This window comes from Mustelus asterias, unplaced genomic scaffold (genome assembly GCF_964213995.1).
Source record: "Mustelus asterias unplaced genomic scaffold, sMusAst1.hap1.1 HAP1_SCAFFOLD_43, whole genome shotgun sequence".
In the NCBI taxonomy this organism is placed as follows: Eukaryota; Metazoa; Chordata; class Chondrichthyes; order Carcharhiniformes; family Triakidae; genus Mustelus; species Mustelus asterias.
Window position 1 is genome coordinate 1,810,005 of NW_027590120.1, and position 23,265 is coordinate 1,833,269.

Genomic DNA, 23,265 nt, shown 5'->3' on the forward strand with positions numbered 1-23,265 from the left:
GAAGGTTGTTGCAGGTTACAGAGGGACATAGATAAGCTGCAGTGCTGGGCTGAGAGGAGGCAAATGGAGTTCAATGCGCAAAAGTGTGAGGTGATTCGCTTTTGAAGGAGTAACAGGATTACAGAGTACTGGGCTAATGGTAAGATACTTGGTAGTGTGGATGAACAGAGAGATCTCGGTGTCCATGTGCATAGATCCCTGAAAGTTGGCACCCAGGTTGATAGGGTTGTTAAGAAGGCGTACGGAGTGTTAGCTTTTATTGGTAGAGGGATTGAGTTTCGGAGCCAGGAGGTCATGTTGCAGCTGTACAAAACTCTGGTCCAGCCGCACTTGGAGTATTGCGGACAGTTCTGGTCACCGCATTATAGGAAGGATGTGGAAGCATTGGAAAGGGTGCAGAGGAGATTTACTAGGATGTTGCCTGGTATGGTGGGAAGGTCTTATGAGGAAAGGCTGAGGGACTTGAGGTTGTTTTCGTTAGAGAGAAGGTTAAGAGGTGACTTAATAGAGGCTTACAAGATGATCAGAGGATTAGATAGGGTGGATAGTGAGAGACTTTTTCCTCAGATGGTGATAGCTAGCACGAGGGGACATAGCTTTAAATTGAGGGGTGATAGATATAGGACAGATATCAGAGGTAGGTTCTTCACTCAGAGAGTAGTAAGGGCGTGGAATGCCCTGCCTGCAGCAGTAGTGGACTCGCCAACATTAAGGACATTTAAATGGTCATTGGATAAACATATGGATGATATTGGAATAGTGTAGGTTAGAGGGGCTTTAGATTGGTTTCACTGGTCGGCACAACATCGAGGATGAAGGGCCTGTACTGCGCTGTTATGTTCTATGTGCAGGTAAGGTGGATTGGCCATGCTAAATTGCCCTTTGGTGTTTGGAGAGGGGGGGGGGGGGAGGGGTGGTGGCTAGCAAGGTGAATGCATGGGGTTGTGGGGATGGGGCCTGGTGCAGACTTGATGGGCCAAATGGCCTCCTTCTGCACTGTCGGGATTTTATGATTCTAGAGGAACAGACCTTGTATCCAGAACTGACTGCGTGGAGATTTTCTTAGAGCAGCCAAACAAGAGGAAAGGTTTCCTGCTGCTGTGCTGAGAATCCAGATTGCACTAAACACGCCCACGCCCCCCGACATTGACCTCTCCTGGATACCTCACACTGCCTGGCGAGTGATTGACAGCAGCTTGGGGCCAATAGGGTGAGAGGGCGGGGTTGGAGGACCGATCGGGAGCGGCTGGTCCTCCAAGCAATTAGAGTGAATGAGGGGGCGGGGCTTGGCTGTGAGTGAAGCATGCGCAGTCCAGTTAATGGCGACGGAGACAAGATTTTTTTCTTTGGATCTGCCATCCGTAACGGAGAGAATGGCGAGACGAAGGGAACCACGGATCAGGTGAGTGACTGGATACGTTCCGTAAACACGTTACACAAACCGCAAATGCGGAAAAATATCCCATCGTTTCCCGTGAACCGTTGCCCCCTCCCTGCAGCAGGGGCCGCAGCTTTCTCACAGAGCTGGGTTCAGCGGCCGCTATCTTTCTCCAGGCATTAGCAGCAGCGCGCATGCGCGGCCTCATCTTTGTTCGGGGCAGTAACAGCAGAATGTGTCCATCGCCGCCACCTTTGTTGGGGGCAACAATTTTGATTATCTCCAAGTGAGAATCTCCATCAACCTGCTTCACTCTGTCACTTCCAGTTTCTTACTGATGAGGCAGAACAATGATATATATCCAGGGCAGTCACCATTATTTGGATTTATATTGTGCATGAATAGAATTAAACTTTTAAAGACATTTCAGAGAAAGGTTATGAAATAACAATTGACATTGAGCCACATGACGAGATATTAGGTTTTAAGGAGAATTTTAACTGAGAAAAATAAGGTGGCGAATCAGAGAGGTTTAAGGAGGAAATTCCAGAGCTTCTGAAATAGGCAAAATCAGTAATGATGGAACGATTAAAATCAGGAATGCTCAAGTGGTCAAAATTAGATGAGTGCTGAGATCTCAGAGGGTGTGGGCCTGGAGGAGATTACAGAGATTGGGATGATTGCAACCATGGAGGAAAACAAGGATAAGACATTTACAATCTTGGTGCATCTTAAAATGAAGCATTGTATTTCAGTGAGCATTTGTTTGTAGATCAGCATTTGTCAATATATGTGCCATGGGTGGCACAGTGGTTCGCACTGCTGCCTCACAGCGTCAGGCACCTGGGTTCGATTCCCGGCTTGGGTCACTGTCTGCGTGGAGCTTGCATGTTCTCCCCGTGCCTGCGTGGGTTTCCTCCGAGTGCTCCGGTTTCCTCCCACAGTCTGAAAGACATGCTGGTTAGCTGCATTGATCCGAACAGGTGCCGGAGTGTGGCGACTAGGGGAATTTCACAGTAACTCCATTGTAGTGTTGATGAAAGCCTACTTGTGACGAATAAATAAACTTTAGCTTTAACTTTAGTATTTAAATGGGGGACATTTCTGCTTATCGAACCTAGGATTTCAGACAAGTTCGGATGCTATGTAGCTTGGAGGGGAACTTGCAGGTGATGGTGTCCACATACTCTTGCTGCCCTGGTCCATCCAGGTGGTGGAGGTTGAGGGCTTAGGAGATTGTGGTTCAGTTCTAGGTCGAGAAAATGCCTTCCATTTGCCCCTGTCTCTTGCTACTTTCCCTCTGTTTTTCTCTCTGTCTCTCTTGTAACATAGATTTCTCTGGCCCAGGGTGCTACATCATTCAATATGATGATGACATGTGGTTGAAAGGCAGAGCAGCTTCGACAGGCTGAATGGCCTCCTCCTGCTCCTATTTCTTGTGTTCTTGCAGAGGTCAGAACCTTGTGTAGACTCAGACCAGAGGCAGGCTTTTTTCCCTGAAGGACATTAGTGACCATTTCACTTCTGACAAAGGATCAAACAGGTTTCATAGTCACTTTTTCCTTGTGCCAGCCCCATAAATGACCAGATTAATTCAGCTCAATTTCACAACCTGCCTTTTGTGAGTTCTTTCTCACCCCCTTTTTTCTGTTTAAAATCAATTTCAGATCATCTGAAGTGGAGGATTTCCAATCAGAAAACTCAAACCAAACATCCCATCAGGATCAGATGGAGTCACCCAATTTATTGTCAGCTGAATATTTGTGAATTTTGAACATGGAAGGAAAAAGCACCGTTCACAGTGGGGAGAAATGCTGGGAATGTGGGGAGGGATTCAGTTCCCCACCTGAAGTGGAAACACATTGGCCCAGACACACCGGGGAGAGGTCATTCACTTGCTCCAAGTGTGGGAAGGGATTCTCTCGCTCATCCAGCCTGCTGCAACACCAGTGAGTTCACACTGGAGAGAGACCTTTCAATTGTTCCAACTGTGGGAAGGGATTCGCTCAGTCAGGCAACCTGCTGAGACACCAGCGAGTTCACACTGGGAAGAGACCATTCACTTGCTCAGAGTGTGGGAAAGGATTCGCTCGATCCTCTGACTTGATGGTGCACCAGCGAGTTCACACTGACGAGAGACCATTTAAATGTCCAGACTGTGCGAAGTGCTATAAAAGTTCCCGGGACCTGATACTCCATCAACGTGCTCACAGTGACGAGAGGCCATTCAGATGCTCTCATTGTGGGACTGGGTTCAAACAATCATCTCAACTCACTGAGCACCAGTGTAGTCACACCGGGGAGAGGACATTCACCTGCTCTGTGTGTGGGAATGGGTTCAGTCGGTCATCTAACCTGCGGATACACCAGAGAATTCACACTGGGGAGAGACCTTTCACCTGTTCTGAGTGTGGGAAGGGATTCACTCAGTTATCCACTCTGCTGAATCACCAGAGTGTTCACAATGAGAAGAGACCATTTCAATGTCCAGACTGCAGGAAGTGCGACAAAAGTTCCCGGCAACTGCTCCACCATCAACGAGTTCACACTGAGGAGAGACCTTTTAAATGCCCAGACTTGTGAGAAGTGTTTTAAAAGTTCCAGGGAACTGATGCGCCATCGACGTGTCCACACCGACGAGAAACCATTCAGGTGCTCTCACTGTGACGCTGGGTTCAAGACATCATCTGATCTCACTGTACATCAGCGAGTTCACACTGGGGAGAAACCATTCACCTGCTCCCAGTGTGGGAAGGGATTCACTCAGTCATCCCCCCTGCTGACACACCAGCGAGTTCATAGGTAACTAAGGTGATTAGATTTTACTGTTAATAAGATCAGGACTGATCCATGTTCATTGGGGTCTGTTTCTGTTCATGTTGGTAAACTTCAAACCAAAAGAGAAAATGCTGGAAAATCTCAGCAGGTCTGGCAGCATCTTTAAAGAGAGAAAAGAGCTGACGTTTCAAGTCCAGATGACCCTTTGTCAAAGCTTAGTTGGTAAACTTCAACCCAGTTACATGGGCTAATACTCTGGATAAAAGTTAAATAAGTCAACATTGTGTTCGCACATTATGTTGAATCTTTTAACACCTCAAACATTAGTTAGTTCCTTCTGAAGGTCTCTTTCTCGCCCATCTCCTCCATTCTCACCTCCAACAAGTGTGAGGAGTTCATGAAGCTTCTTTGTTACTAAGATTGAGATAATTCGATCAGCTGCCGCTGCTGTATCCCTCCCTTCCACTCGCCTACTGGGACAAAACATGTCTAAAGTTCCCTCTTGACCAAGCCCAGAACAGACATCTTTCTCCAGTTTCTCTCCTATCTCCCCTCGTGCCCGCTCCATGTTTATCTTGTCCATGAGACCCACCCCGTGCTCCATCGACCCTATTCTCACTAAATTGCTGATCATCCAACTTCCCCACATTTGGTGATATTGTTAATGGTTCTCTCTTTTCCCTGGTACTGTCCCCCTCACTTTTGAATCCTCTGAAATCACCCACCCTGAAAAAAACACTCAATCCCAGTCTTTGCCAACTATTGCCCCATCTCCAATCTCCCTTTCCTCTCCAAACCCCCTGAACTCGGTGAGCCCCAAGGATCTATCCTTGGCCCCTCCGAGTTCTCATCCACATGCTGCCACTGAATGACATCATCCAAAAGCACCGTGTTAGTTTTCCCATCTACACTGACAACACCCAGCTCTACCCATCCCTCTCCATTTCTCCACTGTTACTAAATTATCAAACTGCTTATCCCACATTCAGTACTGGATCAACAGAAATTTCCTCCAATTAAAAATTGGGAAGACCAAAGTCATTGTCTTCAGTCACCACTACAAATTCTGTTCCCTAACTGCCAAGTCCATCCCTCTCCCTGGGAGCTGTCTGAAGCTGAATCACACTCTTCACAATCTCCATGTCAGATTTGACCCCAAGATGAGTTTCTGACCACATATCCACACCATCACTAATACCAGATATTTCAATCCCCGTAACGTCACCTGACCCCACCCCACCCCACCCCAGCTCATCTGCTGTAGCTCCTTACCCAGCAGCCCAGTGTGGAGGCACTGCGCCAGTCCCATTGGCCTGAGCCAACTGAGCATGTGTGGTGCTGGCAGGTGATCTGCATATTTAAAGGGACACTGTCCCTCTATGCAGTTGTCATTTGAACAGGACAGAAGTATTGTGAGAGAGACTCATTTCAACAAAGAAGAGAGCTGGATTTAGGGGAATAAAAATGTAAAGTTATAAAACTGTCCAAAAATTTGTCCTTTTTTCTTTACAGTAATTACTGATATAAATGGTTAAATGGACAGGAAGCTCAGACTAGACATCACATCAATCTAACCGAGTCACTCGATTCAGGACTGAATATCATTGGCATCATGGAAGGGGAGAGCAGCAGTCACAGCGAAGACAAACTGTACACGTGTTCCACATGTGGATCTGGATTCAACCAATCGACTGTTATGGGAAGGCACAAGTGTAACCGAAACAGGGAGAGTCCGTGTGGACAATGTGGGAATACTGGGAATGGATTCCATTATCCCTCTGATCAGGAAACTAATCGATTTGGTCACACTGGGGAGAGTCCATGTGGGCAATGTGGGGATACCAGGAAGGGATTCTGTTATCCCTCTGATCAGGAAATTCATCAATGCAGTCACACTGGGGAGAGTCCATTCACCTGCCCCCTGTGCGAAAAGGGATTCACTCGATTTTCAAACATGTTGCGACACCAGCAGGTTCACACCGGGGAGAAACCTTTCACCTGCATCCCACCTGCTGACACACCAGCGAGTTCACACCGGGGAGAGACCGTTGACCTGCTGTGTGTGTGAAAAGAGATTTACTGAGTCATCGGCCCTGCTGAGACACAAGCGAGTTCACACCGGGGAGAGACCATTCCCCTGCTGTGTGTGTGGGAAGGGATTTGCTGAATCATCAATCCTGCTGCGACACCAGCAAGTTCATACCGGGGAGAGGCCATTCACCTGCTCAGTGTGTGGGAAGGGATTCACTCAATCATCCAACCTTGTGAGACACCAGTAGGTTCACAAGCAACTGCACTGTTCTGATTCAGCAGTTATTACTGCTGTTAATCAGATTCGGGGGTGAACCTTGTTCATTATAAAACAGGGGAGTCTTGATGCTGTTGCTGATAACCACAGCAACTGGGCTGCAGTTGGAAGAATTTTCATTTATATAGTGCCTTTCACAACCTCAGGGTACCTCGATGCGCAGACAGAAATGTGATGCTGATCAGAGGTGATCTGTTTTTAGTGAGGTTGGATGAGAGCGAAATATATAATAAATTTATAATAGAATTTTACACTAAGTTTGAAAACAATGTTACTCAATCTGAAACAGGAGTCTTAAATCCTAACAGAAGTAACCGTGAAGTTATGAGGGGGCAACTGGATTGTGGTGTATTAGGAAAATACCGAAAAGCAGTGGATCCGTTGTCAACAAATGTATTCCCACAAACAAAGCTGATAAATGACTGAGTCAATCTCTTCCCACACACACAACCACCATCATCTAGAAGGACAAGGACAGCAGACACATGGGAACACCACCTGCTGGAAATTCCCCTCCGAGCCACACACCTTCCTAACTTGGAAATACATCACCGTTCCTTCATTGTCACTGGATCAAAATCCTGTAATTCCCTCCCTAACAGCACTATGGGTGTACCTACAACACATGGACTGAAGGAAGGCAGCTCACCACCACCTTCTCAGTAAATTTATGCAAAAGTCTGAAAACATGTACCAAACGACTCAAGAACAACTTCTTCCTTACTGTCATGTTTGAATGGTCCTATCATATATTAAGCTGATCTTTCTCTTCACCCTACCTGTACCTGCACCCTATCCTTTCCTTCTCCCCATGTACTCCATGAAAGGTATGCTTTGTCTGTATAGCGTGCAAGCAACAATACTTTTCAGTGGATCCCAATACATTTGACAATAAATCAAATCAAAATTTAATGCACATGTTGTGAAGTAGAAATCATGCAGGGCAATTGCAACACTTGTGAGGGACAGTGCAAGGCTCCCTCTACACTTTCCCATCAAACACTCCTGAGGTATGTACAACCCATCTAAGGTACAGAGGAAAGTTCTCTCTCAATCATCCTGTGAAAAACTCCCAGGGGAAGCACTGCCCAAGCTAGGTACAAAGGAAAACTCCCATTACATGCCACATCAAACAGTGCCAGAGAGGAGGAACACTTTGGATAAGAAAAACTCCATCTGCACTGCCCCACCAAACACTCCCAGCCCATAATGAGCTGGGTTCCAGGAGGTTAGTTACCAGGCGATTAAATTATGTCATAAAGCAACACCATTTAATCCAGCTGGTCCTCTCTTTGACCTTTTAAAAATGGAGAATTGGGACATCCTTTCCCCAAACAGCGCCAGAGAGTAGGCACAGTTTTCATAAACTCCCTCTACACCGCCCCATCAAACACTCCCAGCCCAGAATGAGCTGAGCTCAAGGAGGTTAGTTACCAGGCAATGAAATTATGTCTTTGGTGGAGGCAGGCACGCTGACATCGTTTAAGACTTACCTGGATTGTCACATGAGCAGCCTGGGAATGGAGGGATACAAACGATTGGTCTAAAGTCCAACAGGTTTATTTGGTAGCAAAAGACACTAGCTTTCGGAGCGCTGCTCCTTTGTCAGGTGAATGGGATTTCAGTTCACAAACAGGGCATATAAAGACAAACTCAATTTACAAAATAATGGTTGGAATGCGAGTCTTTATAGGTAATCCAGTCTTAAAGGTACAGACACTGTGAGTGGAGAGAGGGTTAAGCACAGGTTAAAGAGATGTGTATTGTCTTCAGCCAGGACAGTTAGTGAGATTTTGCAAGCCCAGGCAAGTCGTGGGGGTTACAGATGGTGTGACATGAACCCAAGATCCTGGTTGAGGCCGTCCTCATGTGTGCGGAACTTGGCCATCAGTCTCTGCATTCTCCAAGGCGGCCTTCACGACAACGCAGAGTCGCTGAGCAGAGACTGATAGCCAATTTCCGCGCACGAGGACGGCCTCAACCGGGATCTTGGGTTCATGTCACACTATCTGTAACCCCAACGACTTGCAAAATCTCACTAACTGTCCTGGCTGGAGACAATACACATCTCTTTAACCTGTGCTTAACCCTCTCTCCACTCACATTGTCTGTACCTTTAAGACTTGATTACCTGTAAAGACTCGCATTCTAACCATTATTTTGTAAATTGAGTTTGTATCTTTATATGCCCTGTTTGTGAACAGAACTCCCACTCACCTGAAGAAGGGGCTTGGGGCTCCGAAAGCTCGTGGCTTTTGCTATCAAATAAACCTGTTGGACTTTAACCTGGTGTTGTGACACTTCTTACTGTGTTTACCCCAATTCAACGCTGGCATCTCCACATTTTGGAAATATATCACCATTCCTTCACAGTCGCTGGGTCAAAATCCTGGAATTCCCTCCCTATCAGCAGGGTGGATGTACTTGCACAACATGGACGGCAGTGGGTTCAGGTCCCATACATCACAAAGGTAGACACTCCTGCGCCCCCTACAAACATGGCGATCCCTGCTGCACATTGCCCCTTACAAAGATGCCGGCCGCACATGCGCACTGATAGACATTGCCACCAACAGATTGGCGGCCGTCAGCCCAGCCCAACACGACAAGTTGCGCCTCCAATTTGGTACCAACAGGGTGCCCGGGAAGTTATTTTCCAGGGTTTGGATTTGAACAACATGTTTACGAAGGCTCTCCACCCACCCGCCACATTCATCGCTCTCCGCGCGCCGCTCTCTACCTTGAACTGATCTTGGATCCGAGTTAAAACCGTCCGTCCGCCGCCATTACCCGCACTGCGCATGCTTCAGACCCCTTCCCTATTCACGCTGGTTGGAGGACAAGCTGCTCCCGCTCGGTCCTCCAGCCCCGCCCCCTTTTCCTCTTGGCCCGGAACCGCCGTCAATCAGTCCCCGGGCATTGTGACGTTGGGCATGCGCAGTGCGGCTCATCCCCAGGGACAGGCGCTTGTTTGTCTGATCTTCAGGCGGGAAGGAGGCGGATAAGCGGAGGCAGCGTTAGGGGCAGTGGGTGGGAGGGGAGGCTCCACACACCCAGTGGAGGCTTCAACACCCCCAATAAGGAACTAGCGGCACCGCCTCAACACCCAACACAACGGCAGCTGCAGCGCTTCCTCCCGGGGCCAGGCCCCAGTGGACAAATGTGGCTTCAGGAAGGAAATGCAGCAATGGGTTTGATTTGATTTATTGTCACATGTATTGGGATACAGTGAAAAGTATTGTTTCTTGCGCGGTGTACAGACAAAGCATACTGTTCATAGAGTACATAGGGGAGTAGGAAAGGAGAGAGTGCAGAATGTAGTGTTACAGTTACAGAAAGGGTGAAGAGAAAGATCAGCTTAATATGAGGTAGGTCCATTCAAAAGGAGGAGGCTTTGGAGAGGGTACAGAAAAGATTTACCAGGATGTTGCCTGGTATGGAGGGCATTAGTTATGAGAAGAGGTTGGAGAAACTTGGTTTGTTCTCACTGGAACAACGGAGGTTGAGGGGTGAACTGATAGAATTCTACAAGATTATGAGGGGCATGGACAGAGTGGATAGTCAGAAGCTTTTTCCCAGGATGGAAGAGTCAATTACTAGGAGGCACAGGTTTAAGGTGTGAGGGGTGAGGTTTAATGGAGATGTTTGAGGCAAGTTTTTTACACATAGTCATAGAGGTTTACAGCATGGAAACAGGTCCTTTGGCCAACTTGTCCATGCCACCCTTTTTTTAAAAAACTTCTAAGCTAATCCCAATTGCCCGCATTTGGCCCATATCCCTCTATGCCCATTGTACCCATGTAACTGTCTAAATGCTTTTTAAAAGACAAAATTGTACCCGCCTCTACTCCTACGTCTGGCAGCTTGTTCCAGACACTCACCACCCTCTGTGTGAAAAAATTGCCCCTCTGGACACTTTTGTATCTCTCCCCTCTCACCTTGAACCTATGCCCTCTAGTTTTAGATTCCCCTACCTTTGGGAAAAGATATTGACCATCTCGCTGATCTGTGCCTCTCATTATTTTATAGACCTCTACAAGATCAACCCTCAGCCTCCGACGCTCCAGAGAAAAAAGTCCCAGTCTATCCAGTCTCTCCTCATAACTCAATCCATCAAGTCCTGGTCGCATCCTAGTAAATCTTTTCTGCACTCTTTCTAGTTTAATAATATCCTTTCTATAATAGGGTGACCAGAATTACACACAGTATTCCAAGTGTGGCCTTACCAATGTCTTGTCCCACTTCAACAAGACATTCCAACTCCTGTATTCAGTGTTCTGACTGATGAAACCAGGCATGCCGAATGCCTTCTTCACCATTCTGTCCACCTGTGACTCCATTTTCAAGGAGCTATGAACATGTACCCCAAGATCTCTTTGTTCTGTAACTCTCCCCAACGCCCTACCATTAACTGAGTAAGTCCTGCCCTGGTTCAATCTACCAAAATGCATCACCTTGCATTTGTCTAAATTAAACTCCACCCGCAAGTGGTTCTGATGTTACAGAAAAATAACTTGGCAATAATAGTCAATTACAGCAAATCAGAAACCAGGAATGTTTCTAATCCTTCATTGACGGACATATTCGCTAATTAAATCCTAGCTTTTCACCCTTTCGCATTCGATGAAAAATTGACTCCTGCTAATCTTTTATTTGCATAGCATATCCCCATATCTCGCCTTTGGTATTTGTTATGGAGAAATCTGGCCTTGCTCACCCTCTGGTGAAGGCCGAAAAGCAGAATGTTCTGGGGCCTACGCAGGTGAAGATTAGCCTGTTCATGCTGAAATAGCAGACACTGACTCCTTTGAAGGTCTGCAAGCCGATAAACATTTTCACTCGCTGTTAAAGAGAAGGCAGGAAACTTTAATCTGAGCATTTCCACATAGTCAGCCCTGCTTCGTGCATGTGTTAGAGTGGGCCAAGGCTGAGGCAGCTGTCGTATATATATTTATAGAGAGAGAATAGATGAACATTTCGAGTCTGGATGACCCTTTGTCAGAACTCTGATGAAGGGCCATCCAGACTTTAAATGTTGGCTCCATTCTCTCTCCACAGATGCTGTCAGACCTGCTGACATTTTCCAGCATTTTCTGTTTTTGTTTCAGATTCCAGCATCCGCAATATTTTGCTTTTATATGTATTTATATATCCAAATGTGCTATGTTAACAAAATGGACAGTTACTAACCGAAACATAAAGCATCATGTGATTTAGCTGACTTGACCATATTCCTATAGTTATTCAGTCATTAAAGACACAGTCATGGAGCATTAAACTTGCCAAGCAGGGTCCCTTGTATCAGCACACAGGCCGCTGCTTTGTGAGACTGCGAGCAGAACAGACAAGTCAGAGATAAGAGTGTCTTGAGAAGAGAGATTCATTGTGAAGGATCAGGGACAGTTGATAAGATGTAGGAATTCTATGATTCTAATGAACATTCTTTCCTCTCTCATTTCCCAAAAGCTGTAAATCTCCATCCCACACACTCTCCCTCCATTCTCACTCTGCTGTATCTAATATTCACCCTCCCAGTTCTCCTGAAGGTGCTGATTGAGGCTGATTAACAGATCCATGCTCACTGCTTCCTGTCCTGGACACAGAAATCATAAGAAACAGGAGCTGCAGTTGGCCATTCAGCCCATCGAACTGCCTCAACCATTCATTGAGAATTGGCTGATCTACCACAGCATCATTTCCCACGCTATCCCCCAGATAGAGAGAGAATAGAGCCAATGTTTCGAGTCTGGAGAGAGGAAAGAATGTTCCATAGAAACTAGAATTGTGTGTTCTGAATTTCTATCCTGCACTGACACTGATGATCTCTGTAAACTTGTTTGACAGGATATTGAAAGAGGAATCACAGGCCGAAATCTCAAACGTTGTGTCTAGACCTGACAGAGTCATATTCCTTAGGACCTGAATATCATCGGCCTTTGAATCGAGGAGAAATGGTTGTCCGGTCTGATGACTTGAAAAGATTTCAAACATCAGTGTGACTGGAAAAGTGCCAACACACTGCCAGACTGGAGTGAGTGTGTTCCAGTGCACTGAGCTTGAACCAGTTACACAGCCTGAATAAATATCACACCATTCACAGCAGGGGTGTGGACGAGTCTTCAACTGAAGAGAGAGGCAAGGACACCTGCACCATGGAGAAACCATGGAAATGTGGGGACTGTGGGAAGAGATACAGATACCCATCTGATCTGGAAGCTCATCGGCGCAGCCACACTGGGGAGAGGCCATTTACTTGCTCTCACTGTGCGAAGGGATTCAGTCAGTTATCCAGCCTGCGGACACACCAGCGAGTTCACACTGGGGAGAGGCCATTCACCTGCTCTCAGTGTGAGAAGGGATTCACTGATTTATCCACCCTGCGGACACACCAGCGAGTTCACACTGGGGAGAGGCCGTTCACCTGCTCTCAGTGTGGGAAGGGGTTCAGTCGATTATCCAGCCTGCAGAGACACCAACGAGCTCACACTGGGGAGACACCATTCACCTGTTCTCAGTGTGGGAAGGAATTCACTCGGTCATCCAGCCTGCAGACACACCAGCGAGTTCACACTGGGGAGAGACCGTTCACCTGCTCTCAGTGTGGGGAGGGATTCACTCGGTCATCCAGCCTGCGGACACACCAGCGAGTTCATGCTGGGGAGAGGCCATTCACCTGCTCTCAGTGTGAGAAGGGATTCACTGATTTATCCACCCTGCAGAGACACCAGCGAGTTCACACTGGGGAGAGACCGTTCACCTGCTCTCAGTGTGGGAAGGGATTCACTGATTTATCCACCCTGCGGAGACACCAGCGAGTTCACACTGGGGAGTGGCCGTTCACCTGCTCTATGTGTGGGAAGGGGTTCAGTCAATTAGCTAAGCTGGAGACCCACCAGCGTGTTCACACTGGGGAGAGACCATTCACCTGCTCTCAGTGTGAGAAGGGATTCACTAGTTTATTCACCCTGCGGAGTCACCAGCGAGTTCACACTGGGGAGAGGCCGTTCACCTGCTCTCAGTGTGGGAAGGGATTCAGACTTTCATCCCAGCTGCTGAGACACCAACAAGTTCACAAGTGATTCCAGGGGTTGGATTCTGCTGTTATTGTTTCTGCTCTCAATTACAGGATTTCTGTAATTGATTTCTGTAATTTCTGTAATCTATTGTCTCTGCTCTCAATTACATCCAGGATTGCATTTTGTTCATTCTCACAGTTGGTCAATGGGGAGGGTCGGAGGGTTTCTTTCTGCTGGACTGGCCGGTCTCATGACTTTGCCTCCAGTGGGCTGATGCTCTTTGAGTCTTGTTGCAAATACCTGGTTTCAGATTTCACAAGGATCACAGAGTGACAGGGTGTTAGGAAGTTCAGAGATATTTCGTCAGCATTTCTGTTTGAAACCTTCCAATGCCCATCCAATTTCCTTTGTAATTGTTTATTGTCTCCACTTCCTCCACCCTCGTAGGCAGCGAGTACCAGGTCATTACCATTCGCTGCATCAAAATATTCTTCCTCACATCCCCCCTTCCTCTCTGACCCAAAACCATAAATCTGTGACCCCCTCATCCTTGTCCTGTCAGCTAATGGGAACAGCTTTTCTTTGTCCACCTTATCTAAACCTGTCAGAATCTTGTCCACCTCTATCAAATCTCCCCTCAACCTCCTTTGCTCCAAGGGGAAGAGCCCCAGCCTGACATTGACAATAAAGAACAAACTCACAGAATATGTTAATACCTGAAATCAAATGGGAATGTTGAATTTCTGTTTTAAAGAAATCATGAATATATTGTCCTGTACAATAAAGGGATTTGAATAACTCAGCTTGGGTGCAGTTGAATGAAATGTATCAATCTGGTATCCACCCACAGTCCCGAGGAAGTGTGGAATGTGTAGCTGGAAATCCCTCCCTAACAGCACTGTGGTGTACCTACACCTCAGGCATGATAGCAGTTCAGGAAGGCAGTGTTGGTGCTGATCGTGGGCGAGGCAGCGACAAACAGCCACATGTCCTGTTATAATTGTAAGTTTCAATCTGAAGCTCATTGGACAACTTCCGCATTGAGCAGGCCCGGGCGCCCGGACACGGGAGCCCCGCCCCCACCCTATATTCCCCCTCCCCCTGCACCTCTTCCAGCCACGGTTTCCAGGCAACCAGCTGGCGGTTCCGGCCAGAGCGAGAAGCCGCGCGGTGACTGCGCATGTCCAAGGGAGAGGGGAAGATGCGCGTGTTCGGGGGAACCAACCTTTTGACCTGCAGGCTGAGGTGTTGGCCAATGGAAAGTTGGAGGACCGGAAGTTCACTGGTCCTCCAGCCAATCAGAGCGCCCCCATTGTCTGAATGCGGAAGTGGACAATGAGCTTGTTCAGCTGCTCATTCCTGCCCAGCAAAGTTGCTGCTGCTGCTCTCTCTCAATGAAGATTGAGCTTCAGACAGACTCAAACTTCCTCCTGTCTCTCCAACATCTGTGAGTAAAATACTTTCTTTTCTCCCCCTTTCCATTCTTTTCTCATTCTGGGGGAAATTGGGGACTTGCAGCAACTGAAGGAAAAGGAAGTGAATCCAGGGAGGCTGCATACTCTGGAAAGGTTGGCCCAGGTCTCTCTCTCTCTCTCTTAAAGACATTTGCTCCCTCAGCTTGACACATTGATTTGTCTGGCTAAAAGGTCCCTTTCCTAGTGTTCACAATTAAAGGGCTGGTTTCCCCAGGAGAAGGCTGACATTTAAAAGAACAATAAATTAATATAGGACAGAGATATGCCTAGTGTTGTTATATTGTAGATTTGATATATTATTTATGGTTCTGTAACAAAGTACGTTTATTATTATTTCTCGTTTTGTAATGTAGCACTGAAGCAATGTTATATATTTTCATTCATCGAGTCATTACAGCGCAGAAGGAGTCCATTCAGTAACTCGAGTCCATGCTGACTCTCTGTAGAACAATCCAGTCAGTTCCATTCCCTTTCTATATTCCCGTTCCCCTGCAACTTTATTTCCTTCATGTGCCCATCTAATTTCTGAAATATATTAAAGGGGACAGTAAACTAATATCGGACAGAGACGTGTCTGATGTTTTTTTATTCATCCTTGGGACACGGGCATTGCCGGCTGGGCCAGCATTTATTGCCCATCCCTAATTCCCCTTGAACTGAGTGGCTCGCTCGGCCATTTCAGAAGCTGGTTGAGAGTCAACCACATTGCTGTGGCTCTGGAGTCACATGTAGGCCAGACTAGGTAAGGACGGCAGATTTCCTTCCCTAAAGCACATTAATGAACCAGATGGGTTTTTTGGTCAATCGACAATGGTTTCATGGTCATCAGTAGATTCTTAATTCTAGATTTTGTTTTTAAATTCAAATTCCACCATTTGTTGTGGCGGGATTCGAACCTGGGTCCCCATTAGCTAAGTTTCTGGATTAATAGTCTAGTGATAATACCACGAGGCTTTCAGCTCCCCTGTTGTTATATGGGACAGATTAGATATATTATTTATAGCTCTGTAATAAAATACACTTATTATATCTGGCTGTGTAATTTTGGACTGCAGCTATATTATATATTTCCAACAATCTCTTCCCTCAGAGAATTGTTAGTATCTAGATTTCTCTTCCATAGGGACCAGTGGAGGGATTGAATATATTCAAGGATGAGTTGGACAGTTTGTGAATGACAAGGGAGTCAATAATTATTGGGAACGGGCTGGAAAATGGAGAGAAAGCTCAGATGAGGAAGGATTTCATCACTGAAGGATGTGGTGATGTTTTGGATTCTCTACCCCAGAGGACGATAGAGCCTCAGTCATCAAGAATTTTCAAGAGAGGGATTGATAGGTTTCTAGATATTGAAGATATCGATGGATATGGGGGACAGTGTGGGGAAAATAATGCAGAGGTAGATCAACCAATAATCTCAATGAATGGTTGAGCAGACTCGATGGGCCGAATGCTGACTGCAGCTCCTATTTGTTCTGATTTCTGTGCTGGACAGGAAGCAGTGAGCATGGATCTGTCAATCAGCCTCAATCAGCACCTTCAGGAGAATTGGGAGGGTGAATATTAGATGCAGCAGAGTGAGAATGGAGGGAGAGTGTGTGGGATGGAGATTCACAGCTTTTGGGGAATGAGAGGGGAAAGAATGTTCATTAGAATCATAGAATTGCTGCATCTTATCAACCGTCCCTGAGCTTTCACAATGAATCCCACTTCTGAGGACACCCTTATCTCTGACTTGTCTGTACTGCTGGCAGTCTCACAAAGCAGCTGCCTGTGTGCTGATACGGGAGGCCCTGCTGGGCAGGTTTAATGCTCCATGACTGTGTCTTTAATGAATGCTCCATAGAAACTAGAAATGTAGATTTGAATTTCGATCGTATTCTGAATTGCGATGTTTTTTCTAAATTGACTTACAGGATATTAGACAAGGAGAAATCAGACAGAAATCTCCAACATCACATCGAGATCTGACAGAGTGACTCGATTTCTTGGGACCTGAAATCATCGGCCTTTGAATCGAGCAGGAGAAATGTTTGTTTGGCCTCTTGGCTTCAAAAGATTGTAAACATCGCTGTGACTAGAAATGCACTGAGATACACACACCCGAGTGAGAGTGTTCCAGTGCACTGAGTGTGGAAAGAGCTTTAACCAGTTACACAGCCTGAAAATACATCGCAGCATTCACAGTGGGGAGAGACTGTACCCGTGTTCTGTGTGAGATTTAACTGATTGTTTAACCTGGAGAGTCACAAGGACACCCGCACCATGGAGAAACCGTGGAAATGTGGGAAGGGATTCAGGTTCCCATCTGAGCTGGAAATTCATCAACACAGTCACACTGGGGAGAGACCATTCACCTGCTCTGTGTGTGGGAAGGGATTCACTGACTTACCTAATCTGCAGAGACACCAACGAGTTCACACTCGGGAGAGGCCATTCACCTGCTCTGTGTGTGGGAAGGGATTCACTCAGTTATCCAGCCTGCAGAAACACAATCTCTCTCACACCAATGAGAGACCCTTTAAATGCTCTGACTGTGGGAGTGGTTTCAAAAGCTCTCGGGAACTGATGATCCACCAGCGCATTCACACCGAGGAGAGACCGTTCAGCTGCTCTCACTGCACAAAGACATTTAGAACATCATCCCACCTGCGGGAGCACCAACGAGTTCACACCGGGGAGAGACTGTTCACCTGCTCGGTGTGTGGGAAGGGATTCACTCATTCATCAAACCTGTGCAGACACAATCTCACTCACAGCAATGAGAGACCCTTTAAATGCTCTGACTGTGGGAGCGGATTCAAAAGCTCTCATGGACTGATGTCCCACCAGCGCATTCACACTGAGGACAGACCGTTCAGCTGCTCTCACTGCACAAAGAGATTTAGAACTTCATCCGAACTGCGGAGACACCAGCGAGTTCACACCGCGGAGAGGCCGTTCCCCTGCTCTGTGTGTGGGAAGGGATTCAGTCAGTCATCCAGCCTGCAGAAACACAAAGCCACTCACTCCAATGAGAGACCATTTAAATGCTCTGACTGTGGGAATGGATTCAAAAGCTCTCAGGATCTGATGTCCCACCAGCGCATTCACACTGAGGAGAGACCGTTCAGCTGCTCTCACTGCACAAAGAGGTTTAGAACATCATACAGCCTGCTGAAACACCATCGAGTTCACACCGGGGAGAGACCATTCACCTGCTCGGTGTGTGGGAAGGGATTCACTACTTCATCCCACCTGCGCAGACACAAAGTCACTCACACTAATGAGAGACCGTTTAAATGCTCTGACTGTGGGAGCGAATTCAAAAGCTCTCAGGATCTGGTGTCCCACCAGCGCATTCACACTGAGGAGAGACCGTTCAGCTGCTCTCACTGCTCAAAGAGGTTTAAAAGGTCATCCAGCCTGAGGGAACATCAGCGAGTTCACACTGGGGAGAGACCATTCACCTGCTCTGTGTGTGGGAAGGGATTCACTACTTCATCCATCCTGCTGAGACACAAAGCCACTCACTCCAAGGAGAGACCCTTTAAATGCTGTGCCTGAGAGGCCGGCTTCAGAAGCTCTCAGGAACTGATGATCCCCGAGCACATTCACACCGGGGAGAGGCCGTTCAGCTGCTCTCACTGTTCAAGGAGGTTTAGAATATCATCAACACTGCTGAAACACCAGTGAGTTCACACCGGGGAGAAACCATTCACCTGCTCGGTGTGTGCGAAAGGATTTACTCAGTTATCCAGCCTGCCCAGACACAACATCATCACACCCAGGAGAGACTCTTTAAATGTGGGCGTGGCTTCAAAAGCTCTCGGGGACTCGTGTCCCACCAGTGAGTTCACACCAGGCAGAGGCTGGTCACCTGCTCTGACTGGGAAGGGATTCACTCAGTCAGCAAACTTGGTGAAACACCAGTGAGTTCACAAGTGATTACAGTTCTGGGATTATTCTTGTGAATCTTTCTTGCCCCTTCTCCAGTGCCTCTATTTCCTTTTTCTAAATGGAGATCACAAATAGAACGTAGAACAGTACAGCACAGGAACAGACCCTTCAGCTCACCATGTTGTGTCAAACATGATGCCAAATTAAACTATTCCTTTCTGCCTGCCCTTGGTCCATATTCCTCTATTCCTTGCATATTCATGTGCTTATTTAAAACCCCCTTAAACGCCCCTATCATATCTGCCTCCACCACCATCCCTGGCAGCGTGTTCCAGACACCTACCACTCTCTGTGTAAAACAACCTACCTCTCACATCTCCTTTGAACTTTCCCCGTCTCACCTTAAGTGCATGCCCCCTGGTATTAGACATATCAACTCTGGGGGAAAAGATTCTATGTCTCTCATTTTATAGACTGCTATCAGGTCTCCCCTCACCCTCCACCGCTATCGAGAAAACAACCCTCGTTTGTCAGTCGCTCACACCCTCCAGTCCAGGCAGCATCCTGGGAAACCTCTTCTGCACCCTCATCAAAACCTCTGCATCCTTTCTGTAATGTGGCGACCAGAATTGAACGCAATATTCTAAGCACGGCCCAAACAAACTTTTATAAAGCTGCAACATGGCATGCTGACTCTTGTACTCAATAAAGGCAAGCATGCCATATGCCTTCTTTAGTGACTAAATATTTGTGTGGCTAATTTCAGGGAGCTCTGGACTTGAACCCCACGATCCCTCTGTAACTGTACACTTATCCTTAATATTTGATCTCCCAAAGTGCAGCACCTCACACTTGCCCGGATTAAAATCCATCTGTCATTTCTCTGCTCATATCTGCAGCTGATCTACATCCCACTGTATCCTTTGACAACCTTCTACACTATCTACAACTCCATCGAGCTTTGTGTCGTCTGCCAGCTTGCTAACCCACCCATCCACGTTTTCATTCAAGTCATTGATATATATCACAAATAGCGCAGGTCCCAGTATGGATCCCTGCAGAACACCACTAGTCATGGACCTCTAGCCAGAAAAACACCCTCCACCGCTATTCTCTGACTTCTATGGGCAAGTCAATTCTGAATCCAAGTGGCCAAGTCACCGTGAATCCCATGCATCTTAATCTTCTGGATGAGCCGACCATGAGGGACCTTGTCGAAAGCCTCACTAAAATCCATGTTCACAACATCCACTGCTCTACCCTCATCGATCACCTTCGTCACCTCCCCGATAAAATCAATCAAGTCAGTAAGATGTTGACGGTGCTCCCACTGCAGTCCTGTGATGAAAATATAGACTGGTTGGTGAAATGTAGATAACAGGTAGAATTGATATCTAATGAGGACTTTATACTTTAGAATTGAATACAGGGCTCATTGTTACTAACGGGGAAAGAAGGGCTAAAACCCTTACCCAGAACCCTTTTCACACACACGTGGACATCTCTGAATCTGACACACACCAAATGGAACGTTACACAAGGGGCTGGAATTCACTGGAATTTCTTAACAACCTTTCAATAGAAATGTCCTGGTACAGACTGTGACAAAGGACACAACAGACAGCAAGAACCAGGAGGAACCTTTAACACAGAGAATGTTAATAACCTTGTTCAGGACACCGGTGCCAGGCACAGGAGGATCCCAGGAAAAACGGAACATTTAATTTCTGTGTTTCACAATTCTAAATGACTGATTCTTTAACATAGGAATGTTTAAAAACAGCATTGTGATATTCCAAGGTCAACTGTGTCTGGGAAAGGGGCACACTGATGTGTTTTTATTTTAAACAGGAGGATCCATTGAAAAGCAGCTCTGGGCGATATGAGCACCTCCTGACCTACTTTCAATTCATTTCAAATCACCCATCACTTTCCGTGGAATATTCTTTATTCTTTCCTGGGATGTGGACACTGCTGGCAAAGCCCCAGCACACGTTGCTCATCTCCTAATTGCCCTTGAACGGAGTGACTTGCTCGGCCATTTCAGAGGGACAGTTAAGATTCACCCACATCGCTGTGTGGGTCTGGATTCACATGTCGGCCAGACCGGGTAAGGATGGCAGATTTCCCTCCCTAATAGGGAGCATGAAGAGGGTGAACTGGAAGGGTTTTTACAACAGTCGATAGTATCATGGTTACCGTTTCTGAGACTAACTTTATATAATTCCAGATTGATTCACTGAATTGAAATCCCACCAGCTGCCTGTCCCCAGATCCTTTGCTGGGTCTCTGCATTACTCGGCCAGAGACATTCCCACTATCCCACCACCTCCCACTGAATGGAATATTCCACACAACCCCTTAGTTAAACAGGAAGTAGAAAAGAGAAAGGCTTTGACCTTTGGATGACCTCATCACCAACTACAGAAACCTTACAGCTGACCATTCTGTAAAAGTTTATAAACTTTATTTTTATAAAACACAGAGTAAGAAACAGGTGAAAAGTAACGATGGACGTTGTGACTGACATCAGAAACATTGATTGACCGGATAAACACTCACTACATCACAGAGCGATCCTCAACCATTAAAGAATTGACCCACAATAAGGAATGAGAGAGCCTTATAAAAAGGGGCAGGAGTTTACACAGAGAGGTGACATCCACAGCTGCTCAGGATGATGGAATTCAGTTCAGGAAGGGGATAAAGTGAGAAGCTTTTGTGATTCAAGACAGAAGTATTGAACAATCTGGAATCAGTGCTTCTCGAGCTTGCTGAAGAGCCGAACACATCAATTAATCTCATCATAAAAACCCCCAGTGTAAATAACATGGATTTGACTGGCAAATGTTGAAGTGTTGATTCAGAGACACAAGTTTTGACTTCCCATTTGAGCCTGGGACACCTTTCTGTCTCTCTATTGCTCATGTCAATGACAGCCAGGCGACGGAGCTGAGGGCTGAATTTAGCTGAGATTAACAGGGCCTGCGCCCCAGTTGGGAAACTGCCCTGGGCATTGCACTTATAGAGAGACAGGAAGCTGCTGGAGGACTGACTGGGAAATGGGCCTCCAACCAATCAGGGCACCGGAGGAGGTGACCGGGGCTGATGGTGATGTGACCCCCGGGGTTCAGTGTCCCTGTATCCAAAGCGGGGAGTCGCGGGAACAGGGTACAGAGGAGCTGAAGAGAAACCATTTGTGTCCAGAACATTGTGAACATCCTTTACTCTGGTTGTCTTTGATCCTCAAGTCATTTTCTGTTTGTTTTAACCATGTTCTGTTTCATTAATAAACTTTTATCAGTAAAAATATTTGATTTTTCTGGACATTTCCTGATGAGATTGATGCACTTTAGGGAAAGTGGGTGGGAGGGGTTGGCAGGCTCTTTAACAGAAAGTGAGTCCCTCTAAGGTAATTGGCAAAGGAACCAGAGGGGGAGATGGGATTTTATTTTTGACTCAGCGATGTCAGAAAATGGAGTTCAGGGAGTCAATTAACCCTTTCTCCCCTTTTCCCAAACTCTGAAATGATTCCCAGTGATAACCCTTATTGGTGACAGTGGTTAGATTTTATTCAGTATCAATAAGAGCCGACACAGGCTAATGTCTGAGCAGTCGTATCAAAGTGCAGCAGCATTACCATTACACTCTGGGAAGAAGCAGCATCTCCACGGAAATGCTCCCTGCTCTGCCCCAGATGCCATGGCACCAGTCAATGCAATATGTAAAACCTCGACAAATCTCTGTGCTCGGGGAATCCCTTCTTATACTTTTTTACATCACAAAGTCTATGGAGACTGATTTAACCCAATCATTGCTCAGCTAACACGTGAACGGATCAATTACAAAACCTGTCATTGAACCATCTGTACCTGCCCAAGCCATGTCAAACTCTCAAACAATTGTCTTCCCACGCTCCGTCCCTGGTACAGGGAGTCAGCATTCCCATGCCAAGCAGTGAAAACATGGTGTTCGTGACACCCAGGTGTCATCCAGGATTCAAGGCACTCCTGTTTTCTCTGTCCTCTGGGAGCTGTTTATCTCCCTGTTCCCACACAGCAAGTCGTCTGTTCTCAGCTCTGCTGGATTTCTGCTGAAGTTTGACCCCTTTTACACCTTTCGGATCAATAAAACATTTGGTTAATGAAGATCCAAACCACAATTTCCCATCCTGTCACCTGTCAACCATCCTTACCCAGAGCGTAATCACAACAGGAATAAAAACAGGAGAAGTGTCACAATCAAATTCAAAATCAATGCACAGCCAGTCATAGAATTTAATTTAATATTCACTAATTAGCAAGAAAACCCAAAGTAGGGGGTCCCCCAGGATTCTTACAGTCCACACCTTGAGGGGGGAGAACTCTCTCTCTGACCCCTCACTCAATTTCAATCCGTTATTGTCCAGTTCTGGCCCCGCCTGGGGTAACA

General features: G+C 46.6%; 4 protein-coding genes across 5 annotated transcripts in view; 2 read left to right on the top strand and 2 right to left on the bottom strand.

Moving 5' to 3' along the window:
* LOC144482866 (uncharacterized) overlaps positions 1-23,265 on the bottom strand; it is a 114,477-nt gene that overhangs the window by 71,832 nt on the left and 19,380 nt on the right. The gene's annotated exons all lie outside the window — the stretch shown is intronic.
* The window catches only part of LOC144482913 (uncharacterized), a 120,911-nt gene that overhangs the window by 20,648 nt on the left and 76,998 nt on the right, over positions 1-23,265 (bottom strand). The window lies entirely within an intron of this gene.
* On the top strand, positions 1,282-7,374 carry LOC144482918 (uncharacterized). 2 transcript variants are annotated; one of them, XM_078201779.1, is made up of 3 exons: positions 1,282-1,402; positions 3,046-4,180; positions 5,669-7,374. In XM_078201779.1, the coding sequence occupies exon 2, from the start codon at positions 3,485-3,487 to the stop codon at positions 3,959-3,961; it is 477 nt and encodes a 158-aa protein (XP_078057905.1). In that variant the 5' UTR covers positions 1,282-1,402; positions 3,046-3,484; the 3' UTR covers positions 3,962-4,180; positions 5,669-7,374. The 2 variants fall into 2 exon arrangements, 1 of the variants encoding a protein (XP_078057905.1); XR_013495965.1 differs by lacking the exon at positions 1,282-1,402 and having other exon boundaries at positions 3,044-3,126; positions 5,669-5,781.
* LOC144482906 (uncharacterized) lies at positions 9,398-14,281 on the top strand. The gene is made up of 2 exons (XM_078201764.1): positions 9,398-9,655; positions 12,309-14,281. The coding sequence occupies exon 2, from the start codon at positions 12,617-12,619 to the stop codon at positions 13,541-13,543; it is 927 nt and encodes a 308-aa protein (XP_078057890.1). The 5' UTR covers positions 9,398-9,655; positions 12,309-12,616; the 3' UTR covers positions 13,544-14,281.

Excerpts from the sequence above, each read along its gene's own strand:
- LOC144482918 (XM_078201779.1), top strand. The coding sequence starts at position 3,485 with ATGGTGCACCAGCGAGTTCACACTGACGAGAGACCATTTAAATGTCCA.
- LOC144482906 (XM_078201764.1), top strand. The coding sequence starts at position 12,617 with ATGGAGAAACCATGGAAATGTGGGGACTGTGGGAAGAGATACAGATAC.